The 21,651-nt window shown below is 38.2% G+C and overlaps 2 protein-coding genes and 1 non-coding gene across 6 annotated transcripts in view; 1 reads left to right on the top strand and 2 right to left on the bottom strand.

Annotated features, from left to right (window-relative positions):
• LOC134844597 (talin-1-like) overlaps positions 1–21,651 on the bottom strand; it is a 185,319-nt gene that overhangs the window by 37,187 nt on the left and 126,481 nt on the right. The window contains exons 2-10 of one of the 4 annotated variants that reach the window (XM_063861357.1): positions 9,792–9,982; positions 9,210–9,355; positions 8,742–9,056; positions 8,606–8,632; positions 8,176–8,391; positions 5,340–5,963; positions 3,825–4,529; positions 2,684–3,448; positions 2,226–2,474 (exon numbers count right to left, since the gene is read on the bottom strand). In XM_063861357.1, coding sequence (XP_063717427.1) covers positions 2,226–2,474; positions 2,684–3,448; positions 3,825–4,529; positions 5,340–5,963; positions 8,176–8,391; positions 8,606–8,632; positions 8,742–9,056; positions 9,210–9,355; positions 9,792–9,972 — 3,228 coding nt within the window. In that variant the 5' untranslated portion in view covers positions 9,973–9,982. Of the gene's footprint in view, positions 1–2,225; positions 2,475–2,683; positions 3,449–3,824; positions 4,530–5,339; positions 5,964–8,175; positions 8,392–8,605; positions 8,633–8,741; positions 9,057–9,209; positions 9,356–9,791; positions 10,570–21,651 lie in introns of those variants that run through there. The other 3 variants (XM_063861380.1, XM_063861372.1, XM_063861363.1) reach the window with 3 other exon arrangements.
• On the bottom strand, positions 4,597–4,669 carry Trnat-ugu (transfer RNA threonine (anticodon UGU)). Its single transcript has one exon. It is a non-coding gene; the product is annotated as a tRNA-Thr (tRNA).
• Positions 15,538–16,422, top strand: LOC134857369 (craniofacial development protein 2-like). Its single transcript, XM_063873727.1, has 2 exons — positions 15,538–15,988; positions 16,181–16,422. Exons 1-2 carry the CDS (start codon positions 15,538–15,540, stop codon positions 16,420–16,422), a joined length of 693 nt encoding a protein of 230 aa, XP_063729797.1.

Below are 21,651 nucleotides of genomic sequence, written 5' to 3'. Positions count from 1 at the left end.
CAGGTCTACGTCCCAACCTCCCTACCTTGGCATGACTTTTGCGTATTTTCAGTCTTAATATGCGCATGCGCACACTCCCGCAATTTTAAATGGATGGCAGGGCAGCTGCAAACGTTTTCGCACGACAAACGCGCCCTTCGGGAGCATTTATAATTCTCAGTCAAAACTGGACATGATGGTTTAGAAAATCAACAACGATTTTTTATTCCCAATTTTTGAATTATTCCGAGTCGGATGCTCCTCTACTGGGCCCTAAGAAGCCCATAGAACTTCTTACTAGATTGTCAATCTAGAATTTTAAAAAAAACCTTTAAATTTTTTAAAAGTTTTTTTTGTATTAGTTTCAGCAATTTTAGTATCTTTTACAACAACTTAAGAGCATTTGCGGCAGCTTATTAGTTCAGACTTTCCGACTTGCTATATTTGACCTAAACTACTGACGCCCATTAGGACAGATCTAAATTCAAAATTCTTTTTTCCTACAATTTTCGATGAAACTACCAAATAGGAAGCTTATAAAACCAAAAAACTAAAAAGAAGCTTTCAGCTTTTTTGCTTTTCAGAACTTCATATTACCCAGCGAGAAACTCATTTTTGATGTCAAAAACCATTATTTTCAATTTACAAAATTTTTCAAGCTGTACCAAACAGTTTAAAGCATCATACCACATCTCTTAGGCGCTATTAGAAAGGTCTTCTTGACCAAAACCGAAAAAAGTTACTGAATTAGAGATAATTGAAAAAATCACTTTTTGGGTCGTTGGGAAAAGGCCAAAAATGAACAAAATCCATCTTAAAAACCATCAAAAAGTGGCGTTAACAAACTGCCATTATTTCCGGGGTCTAGGGTCGCATGCAAAAAGTAAGGGAATTCTAGCGGGGAGTTTTTGAGCACCCGAACAATTTTTTTAAGTAGGAATGTTAAACTGGCCAAATGTCAAAGGTTCCGAGGGTTCCCCTACCCCTCTCAATCGGTTTAAATAGCGTCGTGGGCACGCGCCCATCAAGGATAGCCGGTTCCTGTGAAAGTAGCACAAAATTTTTCGACCATACTCTTTTAAAAAATGCCAAATAAGTTTTTCAAATTAAAGTGAGATAAAAAAGCGTGATGTAATAAAAGATACAAACGAAAAAAATAATAATTAGGGTATGCTCGATAGTCATAGCAAACTAGGCCAATAGGAAAACAATTTTTGAAAAAAACTGACAAGAAAAGCGAAAAAAACTTGAAATTTGTTAAAATTTCTTTTTTTTTTTGCAGAAATCTCTTGGGTGTTAGATTCCCAAAAAATTTTAATCGAACAAAACTAAGATTTTTGGCCCTACGTTAAGCTTTAATAAGCTAATTTAAGCCTGCCCGCTCACCTCATTAGCTCGAAATTAGACCAAAACCAAAAACTTCATAACGGTTTTCTTGACACGACTGAAAGAGCTTTAATATGATATATCACTCGACCTATTCTAACGATTAATTGCGGTACTAGATTTAGCGTGGAAAACAAAAAGACTATAACTAACACAAACCCGAATACAAAGTTTTTCTACATTTTTCATATGATCAGAACAACAACGCTTGACAACACGAATACATATAAGCATGTCTACACTATTTAACACAGAGTCTACACTATTTAGCTAACGAGAACACAAAAAGCAGCCCTTTAAAGTGCAATAAAAAGAAATAGAAATAAGCCTCGAGTTAATAAAAATTCGGCTACGTCTGAGATCCGAACATGCAACCAAGAGATTAAGCGTCTCACACACTAACCAGTCAGCCAAGGACGCTTAATAGGCACCAAAAAAAGCCACAATTAAAGCAGAAAAGATGGAATTTGCAGATAAGTGACCACTTTTAATGAAAACTTATATTTGCGAGTTAGGCTGGAAAAAAAAGGTTCGTAATAATACACAAAGCTGGTCACAAGTGTAAATAGCAACCGACTGTGCAAATTCACCAATTCTAGTTTCCGCAATGATCGCCTGTTAGCAAAGTTGTTTACGGTAAAAGTCTAGTACCCGATTACAATTCCCTTGCTAATTGCAAGAGTAAGGAAATAAATAAAAAAAGAAAAACAATTTGGCCACAATCATTTTACCAATATTACAATTCTAACAAATCCAGGAAAATTCGAAAACCGTCTTTTTTTGCAGTGAAAAATGAAGGGTTAAGAAAAATAAAGAAGGCAACAATATAGAAGGCATACACAGCCATAACTACCACTCACATCACTTCCAGGTTCTAGATAGTCTCTGGAGCAGTTGATTAGTCTGCACTGTGTGTCCCTGGAGTTGGTTTGTCTCTGCTCCCTTAGAGCTTCCAGAAGAGGCACCATGAACTGGTTCACTCTCTGTGAGTTCAGACCCAACTTATGTCTAGTCTCGTTGTGGTTGATAAGGGCATCGCCTTGACTGCAGCTCATCAGTGCTGCCTCTTGTGTTTTATTGCCGACCACGCACGATTGCCACACAAGCAGCTGAAAGAAATAACAGATCATCAATGAAATTAATACTGGCTGAGCCAGTGAAACAGCTAGTAATGGATACCGTTCATCCTTTAGTTTCTTAATTATTATGCTATTTGTTCAGAATGAAAGTGTCGATTAGGCTAGTTGTTTGTTTTACCGAGTCGATCAAAGTTAGAAAAACCGCGGATTGTTACAGCAACAAAAAACCTTGAACATACCTCTAATTTCATGAACACGTCTCTCATGGCATCCTCCTTGCACAATTCATTTACTTGATTTTGAACTCCCTTCAAAATAGCAGTTACTTCTTCTCTCGAAAGCGGTTTTCCTCCGTCACTCTGGTACGTCTTGATGTCTTGCAATAGAGTCCTCATCGATCCAGCGAGACCTTGGGCCGCCATCACAATTGAATCTCTCTGATCTTTGTCTACATTCGGATCAGAGGCATCTGTCTTGGCTTGCTTAATCAGATAGTTGCACGACACCATCAAATGCTTAAGAGCATTAACAGTCGCGTCTTGGTCTTGCTTGTCCATGTTATACCTGACTTTCTGCATCAAGGCATTAATCTGACTAAACTGGCTCGAAGCATTGCTCTGGTCTCCGGTGCCCAAAGTGTGAATGAAGCTACCCAAGTTGCCCAAATCAGTGTGCAACTGGTGAGACAATCCCAGGACTTCGTTTACAGTGTCGGTGTCTGGACAATTTGGTTGAACATTGTTAACCACGTCCTTTACCCTCTGGACAACTGTGTCTGTAGCCCTTGACAACTGCTGTTTGCTCACTGGATCATTAGCAGCAACTGGTGCCAGTAAGTGAGCTACACTCTTTAGGTTCAGGGACGCTCCTTCTAAGCTGCCTTTGCTGAGCATGATCTGTTCTTGTGATTTTTGTTCTACGCCACTAGTGAATGCAATTTCTCCAGCTTTGTTTGTCAGTGCTTCCACTTTGCTGAGCACTTCTTGTACCAACTCCAACAACGCCTGAAATGCAGTAAAATCTAATACCACGATTTCGTGAAGAAAAATGGACAGACTTTTAATGTTGTCCGTCTGAAAATTGAATACCGAGACGAGGCTGCTCTTCACGGTCACAAGCGAGAAAACGGCAAAAACGAAGTGAAATAAGAAAAAGAAGGTAAAATTAAGCATCAAAAAAGTTGCTTCAGTTGCTATCGAATTGCCAATGCTATGCAGCAAAAAAAGTCACCAAATAAAAAATTAAACTATTTCAATGTTCCGGATTTGAATCTCCGAGTTGTAGATTAGGAGTCTCACATCCTCGCATCTTAGTTCGTTCGTCGATACTTGAAATTCGATCGATAATATATTTTGGAATAAGAAGTTTACTACAACTAACCTGACTGTTGGCAGCGCCCGATCCAATCACAATAAACTGATCTAGCTGGTCGACAATATTCTGCGCCTTCGTTGCTATATTCTGTGCGGCATTGTGCAACTCTTCGGCCGACGCTTCACTTCCCGGATGAGCCAACTTCAGCAAATCTCCAAATGCGTTTGTCAAATCTACCGCGCTGTCAATCAAATTTCTTTTATGTGGCTCTTCCAACTGCGAGGCCAGAATTTTGATAGCCTCTGAGAAGGCCTTCAGGTCTTTTGAGACTGTCGAAAGCGAGTATTGCAGTTGGTTCTCATTTTCTGGCACCAACATCTGAACCGCCAAGTGAGTAATGTTGCTCAAATACTCATTCGCTCTCAGGCCAGCCATCGCTGCATTCATATCTCCTGCATCATTTGAGAGCAGATACCCTCTTTGTGATTCCAAAAGGTCGTCCTCAACCTCTGCCACCCTTCTGACACCCTCGTCGAAGTAGTTGCCGACCTTAGCCTTCTTCGCTCCCCAGTCGATTCGGTTAATTGTCACTTGTCTCGCGTCGCCATGTCTCAACACTTGAGGCATGGCAGCAGAGCCATTGTAGCTCCCCCCTCGGGTACTTGAGATGTCGCCTCCAATTTGGAACGTCTGTGCCTGCTTAGAGTCGATGTTTTCTTCTTGTATTGTGTTTTCTGTATTTTGGTTGTTCATTCTTTCGCGTTTTCGCATCTAAATTGCATCAAAACAATCTTTTCCTGGAAACAGGAAGCTTTTTTTACTTCAAAAACATCAATTCAGGCTCTGGTCGGATTCGAACCAACGATCTCCTGTTTACAAGACAGGCGCATTAACCACTATGCTACAGAGCCATACTCACGTAGCTGGCAGATATTTCTTAATTCAATTGGCGCTTATTAGAGTGGACGCCTATCATGTTTTTTAATGCACATCGACCAAGCGCTAAGCGCATGATTTATAAAACACACATCAATATCCCTTCTCAACAAACTGAAGATATGAAGATGGATAAGACTTGCTGAAATAAATTTTTGCTGAAATAAATAGATGGATAATATTTGCTGAAATAAAACACATAGCAAATAAACTCAGATGGTAACCAGATATAATTTCTGGTGATGCGAAATTGTGATACGAATTAAGCTTAGAAAAAGAATCAGAGATTGTTTCAGATTTAGTGAACCTAATGCGCAACTTTTCCAGTTCCCCCCCCCTTTCAAATTCAATTTTGAAAAGTCTATTTAGCGTTGTCATAATGAAATGAAATTTAGCGTGGTGAACAAATCGACTATTTTGAACAGATTTGTTCTTCATACTTTACAGCGTAAGATCACGCGTTTAGCCGTAATAACACGTAAAACAAGGATAAAACTCGGTATTTTGAAAGGGGGGGGAACTGGAAAAGAGCCCTGATATGGCATGTCGAGCATTAAACCGCCAAAATTTAGAAAAAATTGACAAATTTAAAATCACTAGGTTCAAAAATGGTTCAAAAAATGATGATGAAGAGATGTAACTAACTTTTTGCAAGTGGATCTCAATGTATCCCTCCAACAGCTTCACTATCTGCTTCCCCTCTGTAGTCTGTACCACGTAGTCTTCAGCCTGATATCCCGGCAGAGATATGTGGAAAGAGGCATCAGTGCAGAAGTGCTGTTTGATCTGAGTCAGGTAAAACATCTTGGTCACCTCCTTATTCACCGCATCTGCAGTTACGATTCCATCCTTGTTGATTCCCAGCAACACTGGAACCAGTTTATTCTTGTTCTTCATCTTCTCCTTCACAAGGTAAAACCGGTACCCGAACGTCTTCAAAGCCCGACACTTATCAATGTACTTCTTGGTCGCTTTTCGCTCCACCTTCTCCAGGAACTCCGGGTCATTTTGGTTGATCTGAGCATTACCATCGCTGTACTCAATTTCAGCGGTGATCTGTTTAATGTAGTTCATTCTCGCCTGGTCTATTCTCTTCTCCACTTTGCTGGCTTTTCGATACTCCTCCGGAAGGTATGATTTGAATTGGGCGCTCATTTCTTTCACAGGTGCCTCCAGTAAACCGTTCTCACTGATAGCTGCTAAAGCGGCTAGTTCGATTGCTGTCTCTTCAGATACTGGATGGGCCGAGTTGGTGATAGCTTCTGAAGTCTAAAAGGATTTCAATTTTTCCCGAAAACGCTTCACTTGATCTCAATAAGACAAGAATTATTTTGTAATAGTTAATAATTAGAATTTTCTGAAAATTTCCAAAAAAAATCACAAAGATCGTCTTATTTCTTAAACTAAAAAGATTTGGGCATTCTTAATTGGAGGCCTAATTTGCAAGCCCTGAGATTACTCTGACTGCCCCCAACTACAGGTTAGGAATTTCAAACTTTGAAAAAAAATTAACTTAAGTTTCATGAAAATTTCTTAAAAAGCACAAAAAAAGTTATATCTGGAAAACTGCAACGTTTTGAGAAGTCATATTTGGAGGCAAAAAGAGCAACTCCAGAGAGTACCCTGACAGATTCCAATAACAGGATTGCTATCTTCAACGTTTTGGAATTTTTTAACATCTAATTTTTTTTGAAAATTTCGATGAAAATCATAAAAAAACGTCATATCTCGAAAACTAAAAGGATTTGAGCAGCCACGATCAGAGGAAAAATTCGCAACCCCTGAGAGTACCCTCACAATATCCAAGAAAAAAGGAATAAGATCTTCAACGCTTTGCAATTTTTTTGAAAAAATCATAAGAAACGTCATATCTCGAAAAATACAAGGATTTGAGAAGTGAGATTTGGAGGCAAGATTCGCAACCCCTGAGAGAACTCTGACAGCACCCAACTACAGGGTGAGAATTTCAAAAATTAAGAAATTTTTAAATTAAATTTTTTATAAACTTTGAAAAATCTCGAAAATTGCAATTTTCGTTAACTAAAAGGATTTGGTTATTCATATATGGAGGCCAGAATCGCAAAACCGGGGAAAACTCTGTTAACATCCCATTATTAGGTTACGAATTTCAAACTTGAAATAAACCCTGAATTTAAACTGGAAAATCGAAAACAAACCTTAACCATAGCAATATATGATATAGCTTAAACGTGAAAAAAATTCTTTTGTGAAACATGCAAAAATAACCATAGCAATACAGTGCTGATTTAAATTAACCGGACAAAACGCGTGAAACTTGAAATTCAAAACGCGTTTTTCTCAAATTGGGTTGAGTTTAGGAGAACACTCATGAAGACAAAACTTGCTTAAAGTTTTAGCAGAATTAATATGGTGTAATTTGTTTTGCAAAATTCGGGTCCGAAATTTTACTCCAAAAATGGGTCATTTTGGCTTTTCTTAGTTAATCAAAAATTACGCCAAAAATACCCAGTCGATCACAGACATAATTATTTCAAAGTGAGCCCCTTACGTAGCTCAACAAACTTTAAGAAGGGGATAATCTCCAAAAAATTGTATACGTTAATTTATTTTTGTTTGATAGACAAAAAAAGGTCATTTTTACTATATAAAATACCAACTTTTTATTTAAAAACAATTTTTAAACAATTTGCATTTTTTTTAAGAGAAAATACCCTTCTTAAAGTTTGTTGAGCTACGCAAGGGGCTCACTTTTATATAATTATGTCTGTAATCGACTGGGTATTTTTGGTGTAATTTTTGATTAACTAAGAAAAACCAAAATGACCCATTTTTGGGGTAAAATTTCGGACCCGAATTTCGCAAAACAAATTACACCATATTAATTCTGCTAAAATTTTAAGCAAGTTTTGTCTTCATGAGTGTTCTCCTAAACTCAACCCAATTTGAGAAAAACGCGTTTTAAATTTCAAGTTTAACGCGTTTTGTCCGGTTAATTTAAATCAGCACTGTATATGATATAGCTTAAACGTGAAAAAAATTATTTTGTGAAACATGCAACATGGCGAGATAGTGAAGCCCGCACTTAAATATATAATAGATGGATGAAAGTTAAAAAATTAGGAGACTGGTAGACAGACACAATCATATTAATTTTGAAAAAGCAGGTATACAGACAGAAAAAATTACTGAAAATTAATGACCTTGCGAAAAAAACTAATTGAAAAAATTTCTTAAGCATTGCAATATATGATATAGCTCTTAAACATGAAAAAACTCTTTCGTTAAACATGCAAAATTATTATGCTTAAACATGGGAGATAGCTGTCACTCGCATTTAAATATAGTATAGATAGATAGATATAGATAGATAGATAGATTTGAAGTAACCATCTCTACGTGTCATTCTGTCTCGCTGAACATTAATTACACTAAAATATAATAATGTCAGCAGACCACTGATTGTTCAATTTAACACTACACGAAAGACTAATTGCATTACCTGTTTGTACAGCAGAGACAATTGCACAGGGTCTGTTTCAGTCACATTCACATCCGAGAAGAAAAACTTCCTCCTGAAGGTCAACTTCACATTGTCCAGGTCAATGTTGCCATGGTCATGCAGACTTTTCGAGTGGTCCAGCCACAACAACTCATCATCTGTCTTCAACTTCTTCCTCAATTTCTCCATTTTCTTCGCATTTCGCCCAATTGTCGCCTGAAAACTATGCTGATACATACAAGATGCAACGAAACTTATTCCCACAACTAAGCAACGCAATGAACGGATAACGAAATGCAGGCCTGACTCCTCGTTTCTAGCATGGAGCATGCTACGAGCAAGATACTTTTGCATTCAATTTATAGAAAAGGAGAAACTCATAAGAAACAAGAAAGTACGAGCTGATTCCCATAAAGTGTATTATGCTTACAAATTTTGACACCAACGAAGTTCCGCCCTGAAAGCGAAGTGGTTACTTAAAAAAAACATCGAGAATTATTCATCGAAAATAGGAGATAATTGATTGACTATCGAAATTTCAAAAAAAAAAGACGTTGCTAACTAACATGTGCTTTTTCTCCTCCAGGCGACCCCTTGACATCCGGCGATAGGGTACCATGGCCCATCGTTTTATTTTTACCCATTGTCAGTGTCGCACCCCATGTCTTAGTTCCCATTCCGGTCATCATGGTCTGGTCACCCAGTCCGGTCTCTGGCTCCACCATGATAGAGTACTCATCTACAATGTCTCCCACTATTCCTTCCTTCTGACATACCAACCGAACTATTTCGGATACTTTCTGGGTCTCTTTTACGTCTATCTTCCGGTGTCCAGAAGGAAGATTGATTGTGATCGTCCTGTACAAGCTTCGGTATTCCAACTAAACGAAGTTCAAAAGATTATTTACATCATGCCCAACAAGTCATTATTAGGTAATCAGATACCATCTACTTTGGAGCTTACTGGTTTTTCTTCATTTTTTCATCATCTTACTGAAGAATGAGATTGTACTAAAACAGCTGTACGTTCTCACTTGTAGGTTTGTGACAGATGGACCTGCGACGAGGCTACCTAGTTTCTCAATGTCTCGGCTGGAATCGTACCATATTCCTTCATTTCTATTCGGAGGGAGATCACTGATTTCCAGCTGCTTCGGCACAAACAACCCGAAACGTTCCACTGAAAAAAAAAACACATTTCTTACCTTAATTCGTGATCATCATCAATTGATTATCAAACTGACACGAACTTCGCGAATGAAGCAATTAAAAATAATAGATCTAAAAAACTCCTAGTGGCGGATCTAGGATTTTCTCGAGGGGGGAGGGATTTTCGAAAAAGCAGGTAAAAAAGCCGTTTTTGGGCACTTTTTGGAAACTTTTGACAAAAAAATCGCGTTTTTTGGCGCGCGCTCCCCCTCAAAGTTAGTATATATTAAAAATAGGGTCGGTCGGGCAAAAATGGATTTCTTAAAAAGTGCCAAAGTGAGGACGGGATCCTTTGGGTTGGCGGGGGGTCGAAATCCGGTAAATCCGCCCCTGGCTGTGTATTAACATTCCAAACCAAATTAACCTCAATTTAACCCTCCAGTAAAAATTAAAATGCTTCCGCAAACCTTCGTCGTGGCGCTGCTTCATAGTTCTAGCTATCTTCAGTCGGACGTCTCCTAGTGTAGTGTTTCTAGGAAAGAGGAAGCTCATCTTAAGCTCCATGGGCATGTCTGGGTTTTCCAGGAAGTCCTGGTTGGACCTGAAGTAGGTCACCTCCACGTCTATGTTGCCCTGGTCAGGCACCATTATTTTGTCTGCAATTAATATTAACGGATAATTGTACAAATATCAAGCAATGATTAATAACCGGATCGTTACGATAATGAAGACGCAGATTATTTAATTATCAATCTAATCAAATCTAAGGACCGCCTGCCTATACACAGATTTTGATCCTACAGCGAGAATTATGCAAATGAAACGGACATCATGATTCAATTTATAAGCCTCGTAAATCACAGGATTATAAATCAAGCCCAAATCTAGTTTTTGCGTTTTCTTCGGTAAATCCAACTCAGTTTACAGAATGCGCAAAGCTAACGTTGTCTTTGATAGTACAAGACAAGGTTTTGCAAATGTTTTGAACCAAGCCTCACAATAACTAAGAACTCCCGTTACAGTAGGGTGCTATGTCACCTCAACTCTCAAAGTCTGTAGCAAATAGAATCGAAACAATAATATGGTATGAACTAAGGGCCTCTAATGATTTTATAACACGCAGGGACTTCAGGACTATGCTCGCATTTCAAACTCAAACCATGTAAGAGCTCCGCAAATTATACTGCAGATATAAACTAAGCTGCAAAATAGACTAACTATATCATAAAACTCACGTTGAATTCTATTACAAGCGAAGCTCCAGCTTCAGTATCTTAACTGCGAACAATTGTTTAATGTGTAGTTGGTTTCAGACCGCTGAACGAGTTAAATCTAACCATAAGTCCAACGAAGTCTCAAGTATCAATATAAAACCTCAAGATCAAAGTTGAAACAAGCGAACTTGACAATAAATTCTAAAGATGTTAGGAAAGCAAATGTTTGCAATAACGAGTATCATAAGCAGTGCAGTTCCCTTCTTTTTGTGAAGCAGAAAACAAGTTTCATATATTCGGAAATTATATACAATCTGCCAGAATTAGAGACAAATCAGCGGTAAAACACCCTGAGACACCACATGAGCCAAAATTACATGTTTTGCCAACTTGATTGCCATGCTTTTGGTAGATAGAATTTGGGCCACTTGGGCATGTAATGTGTTTCAAGCATATGTTCAGGGCAATGTGATTCCTTTACCAGCGTTATAACTAGAAATTCCGCATGAATAACAATAAAGATTTACTGTTTATGTCAAATCATTGCCTGGTTATGATAAACACAGCCAGCCGTGATGCCGGATAATTGAATAGAGAGACAAGTTCCTTCTGCCATTATGGAAGCACTGTACTAAAAAATTGCCATGAAAATTTGAGGCAACATTTTGCAGTTTTTCCCAGCGAAAACAAGGTTTTTAACATCCACACATACAGTTAGCTATACTGAACTTGATATTCTCCAAAAAAAGCTGAAATAGCCGCTATAAACCAGCAAGTAGAAAAAAAAAAGTTGAATTTTACGATTTTTGTTCCGATCATTTGATAAATGTGGAGGATTTTTGCCTTTGAGTGTTTGTTTATCTGTTTTCAACGCAAAATAAGCTACTATAAACAATCATCGGAGAGAGCTTTGAGTGATAAATCATTTTACAGCCATTTCAGTCGTGATTCGAACGACATTAAAAAACTTTCAAAAAACTTTTCAATGTCGACAAAACCGCTTTGAGCTTTTTCGTTTTTAATACCAGGAGCAGTAAAACCAGGAGCAGTAATATAAGGAGCAGTAAATCGACAAAAAAAGACAAATTCAACACAGAAAAACAAATTTAAAAAGAATTAGAAAAAAAAATTAGAAAAAATTAAAAACATGGCCTACCAAAATTTTAGTATTTCTCGCTTTAAGTTCATTTTAGGCAAACATGCTGATCAAAAACAATTGAACATTAAACCATACCTTTTTTTATTGCTAGGGTAACACAGAGGCGGAACACCACTTGCGATACAACAACTCTAGTGTTAAAACAGCAACAACTACAAATAGGACTTCGAAAATTTTAAGCGTAGAAGCAACAACTAAAAATGTTCAAATTTATTTAAACTTTTTACACAGAGGCGAAGCTACGCTTCGCAAACACTTGCGATAACGACTAAAAAGCAGCTCAGTCAAGTGAAATAAGAAAAGTAGAAATGACCCTCGAGTTAGCAAAAACTCGGCTACGTGTCGGATTCGAACCTGCAATCTAGCAAATTCGAGTCTCACCCAATAACCACTCAGCCACGCATGCTTAAAATCCCGTGAAACTAGCCACTAAAAACGCAGCTACATATGCTATTCACTTGCCAATTCGATGCAGCAGAAGTAGCGCCGAACACAAAAAAAAACACAAACTTGCATGTAATAAATTGGAAAGCATAAAGCCAAATTATGTATAAATTATGAATTTCGAAAAAATTTAGAGATACATTGAGTTAGAAAAATTCACAAAACGAATTCTAATTATTGTTGTTGTTTGAAACAGCGCTTTTTCGGTTCATTTGATGAATTAAAAATGCATCAGCTGTGTTAACCTTTTACTAACCAAAGGCCCCAAAGCACATAAGATATTATACTGATACCGCAGCCTATCGATTCAAAATAGCCAACTGAGTAGCGCTTCTATTTGCGACTAAGGTTGGAAAAAAAGAAAATTCGCACAAATCTACTTTGCTTCGCAAGTAAAAAAAAATTCCAGGTGGGGTTGAATTTGAGCATTCGAAAATTTAAATTGGGGCCAAAGTTTTAATTCTCTCATAATTAACATCTAGGTAATGTAGGAAACAAACAATTAGGTAAATAATCCGACAGCCAATTAGCTGAAAATCAAGCGAAATTGTTTGGCAAAATCTTATTGGAAAAAATACAAGAACTGCCTATATAGTTTAATTAAATCTTGCAACCAAACAATCTGCATACTCAATAAGAACAATCAATGATAAAGGCTCTATCCGCTAAGGTATAAGATCAAAATGAAAAAAAAAGAACGAACAACAAAATTTCAAATAAATGACGGCAAAAATTATAAACGATTGCCGCAAAAAAAACTTGCAGAAAATCTGAAAAAAGTCTGAAAGCCTATGAAAATAACGCAATAACATCAAGAAATATATATCAAATTATAAAATTTATACGCAACGGTATAAGAGCTCACAACAAAAAAAAACATAAGAAAAAAAGGCCCCAAATGAAAAAAAAACAGGAAAATTTTTTCAAAAAATTTCGGCCAGAAAGAACCACACGACTAAATCGCTTGCAGAAGTTAATACCACATTCCTTTGTAGAATAAAACGTCGAGTCAAATTTGCAAAATAAAAAATCTGGAAGTGTATCAATTTTTTTGAATTTTTTGGCAAATGGAAACAATACATTAAGCCATCAACTTTGATCAAATTCAAATAAAATTTAAAAAGAATTAGAAAAAAAATTTAAAAAAATTAAAAACATGGCCTCCAAAATTTTACTATTTCTCGCTTTAACTTCATTTTAGGCAAACGAGCTGATCAAAAACAATTGAATATTAAACCATACCCTTTTTTTATTGCTAGGGTAACACAGAGGCGGAACACCACTTGCGATACAACAACTCTAGGATTAAAATAGCAACAACTACAAATAGGACTTCGAAAAGTTTAAGCGTAGAAGCAACAACAAAAAAAATGTTCAAATTTATTAAAACTTTTTACACAGAGGCGAAGCTACGCTTCGCAAACACTTGCGATAACGACTAAAACTCAGCTAACTCAAGTGAAATAAGAAAAGTAGAAAAGAGCCTCGAATTAGCAAAAACTCGGCTACGTGTCGGATTCGAACCTGCGATCTAGTAAATTTTAGTCTCACTCAATAATCACTCAGCCACGCATGTTTAAAATCCCCTGAAACTAGCCACTAATAACGCAGCTTCATAAGCTATTAACTTGCCAATTCGATGCAGCAGAAGTAGCGCCAAACACAAAAAAAAAACACAATTTTGCATGTAATAAATTGGAAAGCATAAAACCAAATTATGTATAAATAATTAATTTCAAAAATTTTTACAGATACATTGAGTTAGAAAACTTCACAAACCGAATTCTAATTCTTGTTGTTATTTGAAACAGCGCTTTTTCGGTTCATTTGATGAATTAAAAATGCATCAGCTGTGTTAACTTTTTACTAACCAAAGGTCCCAAAGCACATAAGATATTATACTGATACCGCAGCCTATCGATTCAAAATAGCCAAAAAAAGTAGCGCTTCTATTTGCGACTAAGGTTGGAAAAAAAGAAAATTCGCACAAATCTACTTTGCTTCGCAAGTAAAAAAAAATTCCAGGTGGGGTTGAATTTGAGCATTCGAAAATTTAAATTGGGGCCAAAGTTTTAATTCTCTCATAATTAACATCTAGGTAATGTAGGAAACAAACAATTAGGTAAATAATCCGACAGCCAATTAGCTGAAAATCAAGCGAAATAGTTTGGCAAAATCTTATTGGAAAAAATACAAGATCTGCCTATATAGTTTAATTAAATCTTGCAACCAAACAATCTGCATATCCAATAAGAACAATCGGTGATAAAGGCCCTATCCGCTAAGGTATAAGATCAAAATGAAAAAAAAAGGACAAACAACAAAATTTCAAATACATGACGGCAAAAATTATAAACGATTGCCGCAAAAAAAACTTGCAGAAAATCTGAAAAAAGTCTGAAAGCCTATGAAAATAACGCAATAACATCAAGAAATATATATCAAGTTATAAAATTTATACGCAACGGTATAAGAGCTCACAACAAAAAAAAACATTAGAAAAAACGCCCCAAATGAAAATAAAAAACAGGAAATTTTTTTCAAAAATTTCGGCCAGAAAGAACCACACGACTAAATCGCTTGCAGAAGTTAATACCACATTCCTTTGTAGAATAAAACGTCGAGTCAAATTCGCAAAATAAAAAATCTGGAAGTGTATCAATTTTTTTTGAATTTTTTGACAACTGGAAACAATACATTAAGCCATCAAATTTGATCAATTTCAAATAAAATTGCTGAAACCAAAACACACCTAACTAATTGAAATTAGTTTCACGCACTTTTAGAATAAAAAAATTAGAAACCATGCATCCGTAAAAATTGCGTCCGTCAAAGATTTTTTGACGGGCGGGCAATTTTCCGCCTACAAAAAAAAATAGTTCCTGGCCGAATTCGAAGCATTGACCTTTGTCTTTAAAGGCAGGTGCAATACCCCTTCGCCACATGCGCGATGATCCAGAGGTAAAATGATTCAAGTGATTTGAGGCTTTCGCTCTTGGAGTGGCGACCCACGTAGTATTCTAGCTGCGTATCCATGAATAAAGTCCACTACAAACATTGCAACACTGCTACGCGCCCAGCGGGAACTGGGACCTTGGAAAACGTAGCATCCGAGGACCAAGCAAAGTCGACGAATCTACCCAAATATTCCCTCACCTTCGCAACTTGGAACGTGAGAACTCTATTAACCCCGGAATCCCCCCTACTTCTATCAAACTCCCTCAAGCATCATCAAATCAACATCGCCTGCCTGCAGGAAACTCGTCCGCACGGTGAAGGCGTACTGATGGCACAAGAAACCGAAGCAAAAAACTGCTACAAGAAACTGCTACAGAAAACCGCACAGGAAAATACGGAGTTGGAATCGCCATCGCTTTGTCCGCCGAGTACTCACTTATGGAGTGGAAAGCATACAGCGAAAGACTATGCTACGCGCGATTGGACGCGCACCCAACACCTCTTTCCATCATCAGTGCCTATTCACCGACTGAAAACGGCGAGGACACAGAGAAAGATGCATTTTACAGTCTACTAAAAGAATGCCTGAAAGCCATTCCAAGAAAAGATGTCCTCTTGATCGGAGGAGATCTAAACTCCAAGCTGGGCAAGCAGCTACTTGATGAAGAGAAGAATATCGGGAAGTTTGCCATCGGAGAACGCAACAACAATGGCCAACGACTTGCCGAGCTTATCGTCTTCTTAGATCTAGTCGCAATGAACACGACAATCCAGAAAAAGCGCCGGAAACTAGCAACGTGGATATCAAATGACAGAAAGACTCGGAATCAGATCGACTACATACTCACCAACCGCAGATGGCGCTCGGCCATAAACGACACAACGATACGTACAGATGGCTGATGCTGGATTCTGATCACCGACTGCTGATCAGTAGTTAAACTGAAGCTAAGAAGCTACGCGAAGAAACTGAAAATATGTCGATATAATGTGGCTGCCCTGAGAGTACCAAAAACCACGGCAAGCTACCAACGGGAATTGAGCATCCAACTCGAAAACAACCCTGTCCGTGTCTCTGTAGAGAATGCTTGGAATAATTTGGCGCAATCTCTACACAAGGCAGCTGAAAAGGCCGTTGGCGCCACCACCAGAAAGAACAACCCCTGGATATCAGGAGAAACATTGAAGCTCATCCTGGACCGAAACGATGCTACCTCCAAGAAACAAGACGCGAGCACAATCAAGGAAAAGCGAAAAGCAGTTAACAGATTTCTCCTATCAAAGATTAAAGACATTGAGCTCGCTGAAGCCCGTGGTGATTAGAGGAACCTCTTCCGGATCTCTAGAGAAATTGCAGGAAAAAAAATCGAACCCAACAGAGACGATACGCAAGCAAGACGATACAGTCATTCACGACGCGAAAGAAAAGCTCGAAGAGTGGGCCCGCCACTTCGAATCGTTGCTTAACCGACCAACGCCTGAAAAGCATGATTGGGAGAATGAAAAGCTAGAGCAATATCTCAGCTCAATCAGTACGACAAGCCCCACGACTTCTGAAATCGAGAAACACTCAGTCAAGCCAGAAAAGCACTCAAGACAGTCAAGAACAATAAAGCTCCTGGGAATGATAATCTTCAGCCCGAAGTGTTCAAATACGGCGGCGAAGAGCTCGTCAAAGCAATGAAAAGATTACTGGAACAAGCCTGGATCGAAGACAGAGTTCCCGAAACCTGGAAAACCGCCATGATTGTTCCCTTTTTCAAGAACGGTTACATCTCCAAATGCGAAAACTACCGCGGAATATCACTCCTGCCCATCTCACTCAAGCTCTTCTCCTCCAACGCATTGCGACGAAGACATCACAAGGGGGAATCAAGCCGGCTTCAGGCCGAAACGTGGATGCCGCGACCAGACCTTTGCGCTTCGGCAAAAAATCGAACAACGTCACGAGTACAGCCGACACACGCACATGACATTCATCGACTTCAAAGCCGCTTTCGACAGCGTGAGTAAAGACGTTATCTGGAAGATTTGCACTTCTCTGAGAATGCCAGAAAAAGTCATTCCAATCCTCAAAGCTATGTATTCAGAAACATTCAGTCAAGTGCGAGCGAACAAATCACTATCCAGAAAATTCCAGATCACAACAGGTGTCCGCCAGGGCTCCGTGTTATCGCCTCTACTGTTCATCATGGGGATAGACTGGATCATGAAAAACGCACTAGCCGATAATAACTTTGGCCTCGAACTAGACAACGCGACAGTTACAGACCTCGATTTCGCAGATGATATCTGTCAACCAGAAGATGACGAAGACAAAGCCCAAGAGCTGCTCACCCGCGTATCAGAAAGTGCCTCGAAAACTGGCCAAGTCATTAACAGGAAGAAGACAAAAGCCATCAGCACCAAAAACAACATAATTCCGATCCATAACAACGAGCGAGTTGAAGTTGTTCAAAGCTTCTGCTATTTAGGAAGCACAATGACCATTGACAACAGAACTGAACCCGAAGTTCGTAGTCGTATCGGCAAAGCCACTGGAGTCTGAAAAACCTCCAGAACATTTGGACATCAAGAGAGATTCCAATCTCAATCAAACGAAGACTATATGACGCTTGCATCAGGAACACCCTCTTGTACGGTTGTGAATCATGGCCTCTGACATACACTGAACTCAACAAACTCGAGAGCTTCGATCGTCGGTGCAGACCATTTTACACAAACCAAGCCTCCGAGCCACTAGCCACAGTAATCCAGAGACGACGCCTGAAATGGGTTGGCCACGTCCTTCGCATGCCACCTGAAAAATTCCCGAAAGCCTGCTTATCTTTCATGAAAGACGACTCCTGGAAGCGACCGCGCGGAGTCATTAAAACTTCCTGGAGGAGACAAGTCGCAAAAAAACTGGAACCGATCCTAAAACCCTATCGTTGCCCAAAGAAGAAATGGGAGGATACGTGGATGGAGATTTGTCAAGAAACTGCTGAAAACCGCCAACAGTAGAGAGCTGTTATACGCGACTTAACCATGGCGGACAAAAGGCAGCAATGCCTGCAAACGTCCTAAGAAGAAGAAGAAAGGAGAAGAGTTGTTAACTCGATAAAGTGCTACCTTCCGGTTTGATAACGCTTGCTATGAACACACGAAAACACGCTTTGCGGACAAAAACACACAACCTAAATAAGTGATAAATCACTTCGTTCATCAACGCTTACAAAGAGATAAAACCAAATTGTATGCCTTCATAAATATTCTACCCCTCACTAGACTCTATGGTTTTACGTAATATACATTCTAAAGCACCCATTCATTACCGCTGACATAGAATAGGTACTTTAAAAATCAGGAGGATACAATACCGAGGCGAGAAGTTCTATTGAGAGAGGTTCCAATAACTAAACTCCGATCTTGGAGTTACGACAACATTGCTGAGGAAAAGTTTCGTTTCCGATTACAAAAAACTTTGCCAATATGAAAAATGATTCCAGTAAAATTTGGAATACAGAAGTTAAAATAATGTTTTAATTTAGTTTAACTTTCTCCATGCCATAACCTAATCAAATATCTCTCGTCTCCCGAAAAACAAACCAGTAGATAAAGAAAACATTCAGTCACACACTACTTGCAAAAACCGAATTGTTTGATTAAGCTTCAGCCGAAAATCAAACACAGAGGCGAAGTTGCACTTTGCATACACAAGCAAAAAAAAATGACCGATAACGCTACTGAGAAAAACTGAATTAGTAAAACTTTGAGTCTACAAAATTTCTTAAGTGACGCACGCCAATTTTGAGTCTATATAATTGCTAAGTCACGCAAGCCAAATATGACGCTTTAGCAGTACCACTCAATTTGAAAAAAAAATACCAACTAACATGCCTCAATTTATAGAGCGGACGCATACTAGTATACGAAAAAGTTCAATAAAAATATCCGACCCTGCCCAGCTTCGAACCCTCTCATTTTGTTGCTGGTGTCCTTCCCTACCTCTACGCTACAGATCCATGATACCTTGAAGCTTAAGTGCTCTTTGTAATATAATAGTCTGTGTTAATATCCTTAGCATTGGCAGTATTTAATAGCTGGATCAAAATTAACACTTTCAAAATGAACAACATATTTGCGACTTAGGTTGGAAAAAAAGAGAGTTCATACTATAACACAAGCTATGTTTGTGTCAACACCAAAGAATGTATTTATTCAGAAAAACAGAAAAACGATATCATGAGGAATAAGCTATAAAAAACTATTTTAATATGAAAAGCCATGATCTTGAAAATGTTTTTTTTTTGCTTTTCAAACGACGCTATGTGAGACACACACACACACTCACGGATTTATCATAAGCTGAAACATTTCCAGAAAAACTAACAAATTTCGAATAGAGCGTGTTATTAAAATTCAAACAGGCTCAACAAAAGTCGGTTGGCGACGAGGTCTGTTCGGCTGAAGGTAAGAGATCAGCCCGTGGATGCAGTTTTTTACGGTTACGGTTACAAGAGTGCGGATGCAATACCCTTGCTTATCACTAGGTTAAACACGGAGGCGAAGCTGAGCAGCGCTTGTTATATAAAAAAAAAGACGCAAAGTTCAAATCTTCAGAAACGGCAAAAAACGTGAGCTTCAGAAACGGCAAAAAATCTCAATGCCTTATCAAACCTTTGTAATCAGATAAATAAATAGATTTATGGTTCAATCATGAAAAAAGACAACTCATTGCTTTCTTACACGACGAAACAGAAAAAGCAAATCCAAATCTAACTTCGCTGAAAAACCTTCGGCTACAAAATGCCCAAATTATATACAAATGAATGACTAAAAACATATTCAATGCTATTCTTTTTTATTATTGAACTCCCTTAAATGATTTTCATAACTAGATCCCTTAAATGATTTTCATAACTAGAGAAGGGAAATCGTGAAAGAAACATTTAAAGTTTCGTTCAAAAATTGCAGTAAATCTAGAAATTTAGCTAACTGTCCTCCCTTCAGCAATACTAGTGCTATCATAAGCTTCCATTTGTTGCTTATTTTGACCTAATAGAAACAAAATAGCACAAAATTGAATAAAACCTGAAACTTTATAAGCTGAACAAATGATTCATTGATTTCAAGAAGCAAGTCGTTAACACGAAAAAAGCCTATATTCTCATTTGCTAACGCTTACTTATTGCAAGCGAAATAATTTGAAAACAAATTAAAAACCGGTAATGAGACAACCGAAAAAATAAAAATTATACCACTGATCAGCTGAACACTGGATTCGAGCCACAGCTCTATAGATTACAAGTCACTAGACTTCCCCACTGATCCATCCGCCGCACTTTATTTGAGCGCTAAGACCTCAAAGACCATTTTTATCCACGAGGGAAAGGACCAACATACGAGCTGTAGAGCTCATCACGGCGAACCGCTGTTGTGCCCTTGCTCAAAACTACATTCCATTTTTTGCTATTTTTCTGGGCTGAGTAATGTTGCCTCACCCTCATGCAACGATCATGATGGGCCTCGAACATCCGCCCTTTTGATTGATACGCGGAGACGTAACCACTTCACCACCGCTCCCCTATCACGACACATCTCCTGATAGTAAGTACTAGGTAATAATGGCGGTAAAACCGCGGATAAAACGCATGCGCCTTAACCACCAGCGGATCTCGAGGGGGACGGGGTGGGGATGCGGACGCTCTTTTCCTCATGGATTCGACCCCCTGCCGACCTAATGTAAAGGGTCCCCTCTTTGTACTAATTTGAGATATCCTTTTTTGGCTGAAGGACCCTAAATTTTTTCTAAAGGCACCTTTGGCACTAATATTTACTGATTTTGAGGGGAAGTGCGCGCCAAAAAAACGCAACTTTTTGGTCAAAATTTTCCAAAAAATGCCTAAAAACACCTTTTTTTTCTTCGAAACAGTGTGTTTTTAGTGCTTTGGGAGAGCTCGACATTTTCGAAAATTTTTTGAAAATCCCCCTGGCCTAAACCGCTCGCTTAAAAAAAAAGAAGTTGATCAGCATATGTTTACTAGATATACTGAAATTCAACACAAAAAACTTTACGTCTTACGTTTGAGAAAATTGGACCCGTATTATCTGTCATTGTTTTCTTACATAATTTGCCTATTCATATTAGCATGAGGTGACAATGTCTGTTCATGGGTTTACAATAGCAACACGTTACCCTAAAAATTCAATGACTTCAGCTTACTTTCAGTTGCATGCCAGCTTCTAACTTCGTCAAAATAACAGGCAATTGACATTTTAAATACTATTTTCGGCAGTTTTATACATTGATTGAATCGAAACGCATAACTCCTACAATGAATAAAACTTTGTATGATATGAAACCATGCCAAACTTGTTTAATTCTTCCCAGAACATCGTCAAAACTATAATTTGATAGCAAGCAAATTGTTTTATTTTTTAGCGTTTTTTTTCACCATGATGGTACTCTACGGTAACTTATACGTACGGTGATTTCATCTGGGAAGCGCAAATAATACTACAAAATTTCATCTTTTTCAAATTGCAGCACAGGCTGAGTTTAAAAAATGT

This window comes from Symsagittifera roscoffensis, chromosome 1 (genome assembly GCF_963678635.1).
Source record: "Symsagittifera roscoffensis chromosome 1, txSymRosc1.1, whole genome shotgun sequence".
NCBI classification, from domain to species: Eukaryota; Metazoa; Xenacoelomorpha; order Acoela; family Convolutidae; genus Symsagittifera; species Symsagittifera roscoffensis.
The sequence above is the reverse complement of the archived record's forward strand: the minus strand, read 5'-3'. Positions and strand labels throughout refer to the sequence as shown.

Coding starts and splice junctions, on each gene's coding strand:
- LOC134857369 (XM_063873727.1), top strand. CDS start 15,538: ATGGAGTGGAAAGCATACAGCGAAAGACTATGCTACGCGCGATTGGAC. Junction 15,989..16,180: donor CATAAACGACACAACGATAC/GTACAGATGGCT, acceptor GTGTCTCTGTAG/AGAATGCTTGGAATAATTTG.